We start from the raw sequence: 5155 nt of genomic DNA on the forward strand, positions 1-5155 counted from the left end.
AAAAAAAAAAAAAAAAAAAAAAAAAAAAAAAAAAAAAAAAAATTCTCCAGACGCTTCTTTATGGTTCCCATGTCCACACCAACCCGCCCCCCCCTGAGGTCACCAACCCCACCAAACCTGGCAGGTAGGACACACCTGAGACGCCCTCAGTCCCCACAGCTCTCGTCTTTACGTCCTTCTGTTTTGATCCTCACTGTGAGATGTGGACTCATTGGTGATTGAGACGTGTTGTCTGTGTCTTTGTGTCCTCAGAAAGACAAACCAGCTGCAGTACATGCAGAACGTGGTGGTGAAGACGCTGTGGAAGCATCAGTTCGCCTGGCCCTTCTACCAACCTGTGGACGCCATCAAACTCTGCCTGGCTGTAAGGCACACACCTGTCTCACACCTGTCTCACACCTGTCTCACTGTCTTTATGCTAAGCTAAACATTTTCCATGTTTCCAGGACTACCACAAGGTCATCAAGAACCCCATGGACATGGGAACCATCAAGAAGCGTCTGGAGAACAATTATTACTGGAGCGCCAGTGAGGCCATGCAGGACTTCAACACCATGTTCACCAACTGTTACATCTACAACAAGGTACTACTACACTACTGCAGTACTACAGTATTATGCTGCCACAGTACTACAGACTGTAGTGTTGACTGTAAAGGCGCAGAGTTGTACTGAGAGCTGCAACCTGCTGTGATGAGGACACAGTGAGTCGTGTCTGCCACTAGATGCTACTGAAGAGTTGTAGATGTGTAATAGTACTTTTTAAATGTCCCGGTGTGTGTTTGTGTGTTTCAGCCCACAGACGACATTGTCCTCATGGCTCAGGCTTTAGAGAAAATCTTCCTGCAGAAAGTCGCTCAGATGCCTCAAGAAGAAGTTGCTCTGCTCCCTCCAGCTCCCAAAGGCAAGAGCAAGGGCAAACAGCCTGCTGCTGCTACTACAGGTACAGAGTACTACTGCAGTACTAATACTGCCACTGCAGGTACACAACACTGTACTGCTGCAGTACCAATACTGCTGCCACGGATACACACAATTCCTAGTTTTTGCCTTTTTTTGCTAGACCTTTTTCCCTTAGCTTTTAAATATTTTTTTTTTTTACTAAATCTACTTACAAGTTGCGGAACATTTCTTATTAAGTTGCTAATTGCCTTTTTCCCCGTGTTTATAAATGAATCACACGAATTTGCTTTGGGTTCAAAGGCTTAAATACTTGTGAGGGGAACCTAAAAGCAGCGCAATAGACGTGATGTCACTCCGGGGTTCAAAGGGTTAAAACCACGTGATAATGTCACTGCAGGTGTGTCTTTGTGAATGGACGTACTAACGGTTGTGTCTCTGTGTGTCTCTCTCAGTGAGTCAACAGGCCGAGTCTTCAGCCTCCCCTCCCCCCTCCTACCCCTCCCCCTCTCCCTCTCAGACGCCTGTCATCTCGACCACGCCCACACCGGTACAGACCACGCCCCCTGTCTCTGCCCCGCAGCCCCCGGCAACCATGATGCCGTCTGCACAGCCCGTTGTCAAGGTAACAGACGTGTGCTGTTGGACAGCATCACATGACCCACAAAATAAAAGAAAACACTGACTTTTCCGTCTCCCTGTCCCTTTGTACCTACATGTCTCTCTGCACCCGTCTGTCCCTTTGGCTTGTCTCTGTCCACACCTCTGTCTCTACCTTTTCTGCTCCTGTCTCCACTGTCTGTCTGCCTGTCCTCACACCTGTCTGTGTCTCTAACAGAAGAAAGGCGTGAAGAGGAAAGCCGACACCACCACTCCCACCACGTCGGCCATCTCTGCCGGCCGCGCCGATTCTCCGTCCGCCCAGGACACCAAACCGGCCAAATTAGGCTCGTCCCGCCGCGAGGCTGCCGCCCGGCCGGCCAAGACTCGCAGGGAGACGGTTGAAGAGGTTGCAGGCGGTGATGTGGGAGGTGGTGGAGGGGGAGCCGGGAGGAGTAAGGGCGGTAAGCTGGGCGAGCAGATGAAACACTGCGACGCCATCCTGAAGGAGATGCTCTCTAAGAAACACGCCGCCTATGCCTGGCCCTTCTACAAGCCGGTGGATGCCGAGGCGCTGGAGCTGCACGACTACCACGACATCATCAAACACCCCATGGACCTCAGCACCGTCCGGGTAACGCTCACACGTCACCACATACAAATCACACCGCCATGACATCATTACACACCAAGTTCAGATGTAGCTGTGACATCTGATCCTGTGTTTGAGGATCCAGGACGAATAGATTTTTAGGATGATATGAATCAATGAATCATCAATTAATCAGTTGTCAAGAATTTAATCAGACATGACATTTAATCTGTCATTTAGAGGGCTGTATAATGCTGTCAAAGCTTTGATTTAGGAAAACAAACTGGTATTGTTTAAATTAAGCAAAATTTTTATGTTTTTTTTTTTCAAAAAGCGATTAATCAGTTAACTAGTTTGACCAATAATCAATTAAGGAAAGTATTTACAATTTGCAACCCCTAGCTGAGTTAAAAATATATATAAAAAAAGAGAGGGCTGAGAATGTGTCCTTGTGGGACTCCGTACGCTGAATTTACTGCAGCCAAAATCACAGCTGTGCAGATAAAATTCAAAGAGTCAGACTCTCCAGAGGGCTTGGGTGGTATTTAATATTTTATACCTTCCTGAAAGTTCACCAGGGTATTTGGGTATGAGGGTATAAATGTGCTGCACTAAAACCCACCCCCATACAACATCCCTTGGTCCTTGGACCCTCACAGAAGATAAGGAAAAACTCACCAAACAAAACCCTTTGACAGGTAAAAAAAAAATGGTAGAAACCTCAGGAAGACCAACTGAGGCGGGATCCCTGTTTCAGGATGGACGGACGTGAAATAGATGTCATAAACAAAAGAGCAGTACTAATTATACAGAAAGTGGACTCAAGATAACACCAATGTTTATCTAATCAGGATTACTGAAACGTAAAGATGTAGTTGGCTTACAGACTTTGTTAATTATGTTCACGGTAAAAAGCACACTATTACCAGAATTTCCACAAAAATTGTTTGAGAACGAAGATCATAAAAGGAAATGTAATTTTAAATATCAATATGCATAAAAGGTTGCATCAGTATCTTTCAGTTAAAAAAAGGACATGATTATTAGAAAATATGAAGTTGCTATAAATGTGTTTTTTGGTGAGTTGCTATATCTGGCTTTTGATTTATTTTTTCTGTAAGTACTAAGTAACTGAAGGACAGACCATCTACTTTTATCTGTTGATTTATTTTTAAAAAAGCGCCTGTAAGATTTTCTTCTCCCTGCCCCTTTTCGATCATGAAATCTAATGTGATTTTAATTGTCTATTTCCATGACCGGAATAAAAAAGTTCTAAAAAAACAAAACAATTAGAGTAGTATAAGTGTATATAGTATGCAGAGAAAATGTGTTCAAATTGTAGAGATGATACTGAGACCTTCACAGAGCTGCCAGTCTGGACTCTTAAATCTCAGTTTTTACATTTTTGATATCTCTCTCCCCCAACAGAAAAAGATGGATAAAGGAGAGTACAGTGATCCTCAAAGTTTTGCGACAGATGTCAGGTTAATGTTCTCCAACTGTTACAAGTACAACCCTCCAGACCACGAGGTGGTGGCCATGGCCCGCAAGCTGCAGGTACGTACAACCTCCAGAACGTCACAGAATCTTCACCTTATTGATCTCTCCAGTCAGTAAACATCAGTACTTCTGTCCTCAGGATGTGTTTGAGATGCGTTTCGCTAAGATTCCAGATGAGGGCCTGGAGGCATCAGTCCCGTCTACAACACCATTAGTCAGTAAAAGCACCGCCTCCTCTGACAGCAGCAACAACTCCTCCTCAGACGAATCGTCCGACTCAGAGGAGGAGCGGGCCACGCGATTGGCTGAGCTTCAGGAGCAGGTTGGTGCTGCCGACCAATCACAGGTCAAGAACATCCTGGTTTTCTTCTTTTTTAATATAATTGTAGATTTAATGAAAGTTGACAAATTATTTGATTTATTTTATATAAAATTATTTTTGATTTAAAATGACTGATCCTACATGTGTGTGATTTAGATTAATTCATAGAATAATACATCAGTTGAAGGCGTTTCTAAATGTTGATCGGAGGTTAAAGGTATTGATAATCAGTATATTCCACCAGTTGAAGGCGGTGCACGAGCAGCTGGCCGTCCTGTCCCAGGCTCCAGTCAGCAAGCCAAAGAAGAAGAAAGAGAAGAAAGACAAGGAGAAGAAGAAAGAGAAGGAGAAAGACAAAGGGAACAAAGGGAAGATTGAGGAAGAGAAGAAACCCAAGGCAGCTGCTCAGCAGCCCAAACCAGCCAATCAGAAGAAAGCGCCAGCTAGAAAAGCCAACAGCACGGTGACTGCCACAAGGTACGATTCAAGTATTGGTGTTCCTTAATTCTAATCAAAGAATAAACACATGAAAACTACATTTTTAAGAACTGCTTTGGGACTGAATTTAGAGTGTGACCAACCAGAGTGACTCGGTGTGTTTCCAGGCAACCTAAGAAAGGCAGTAAGGCATCAGGCGGAGGCTCCGCCAACGGAGACGACGGCGAGGAGTCATCCCTGCCGATGTCGTATGACGAGAAGCGCCAGCTGAGTCTGGATATAAACCGGCTGCCGGGGGAGAAGCTGGGCCGCGTCGTTCACATCATCCAGTCCAGAGAGCCATCGCTGAGGGACTCCAACCCTGACGAGATTGAGATCGACTTTGAAACCCTCAAACCCTCCACACTTAGAGAGCTCGAGCGCTATGTCAAATCCTGCCTGCAGAAGAAGCAGAGGAAGCTACTGCGTAAGTACTAAGTACCAAAATCGTACACTGTTTACCAAATTGAATAGGTACGTCCTCTGCCCTTCTCAGGTATATCCTCTGCCATTCATGGGGTACCCATTTCAGCGGGGCAATTTGGCCCTGATCTCTGAAAATTGAATATCATTGATTTGTGCATCTGTTTATTGACCCATCTCTCTCTCTCTCTCTCTCTCTCTCTCTCTCTCTCTCTCTCTCTCTCTCTCTCTCTCTCTCTCTCTCTCTCTCTCTCTCTCTCTCTCTCTCTCTCTCTCTCTCTCTCTCTCTCTCTCTCTCTCTCTCTCTCTCTCTCTCTCTCTCTCTCTCTCTCTCTCTCTCTC

General features: G+C 45.2%; 1 protein-coding gene across 1 annotated transcript; it reads left to right on the top strand.

Annotated features, from left to right (window-relative positions):
* Positions 1–77: 77 nt before the first annotated feature.
* On the top strand, positions 78–4817 carry LOC121938510 (bromodomain-containing protein 3-like; the record flags this gene model as incomplete). Its single annotated transcript, XM_042481748.1, has 10 exons — positions 78–124; positions 253–364; positions 447–584; positions 795–942; positions 1355–1524; positions 1738–2133; positions 3520–3648; positions 3731–3913; positions 4158–4390; positions 4519–4817. Coding segments are annotated over exons 2-10 (1786 nt in total), but the record flags the coding sequence as incomplete, so codon positions are not given.
* Positions 4818–5155: the final 338 nt, after the last annotated feature.

The sequence above is a fragment of the Plectropomus leopardus genome, unplaced genomic scaffold (assembly GCF_008729295.1).
Source record: "Plectropomus leopardus isolate mb unplaced genomic scaffold, YSFRI_Pleo_2.0 unplaced_scaffold29698, whole genome shotgun sequence".
NCBI lineage: Eukaryota > Metazoa > Chordata > Actinopteri > Perciformes > Serranidae > Plectropomus > Plectropomus leopardus.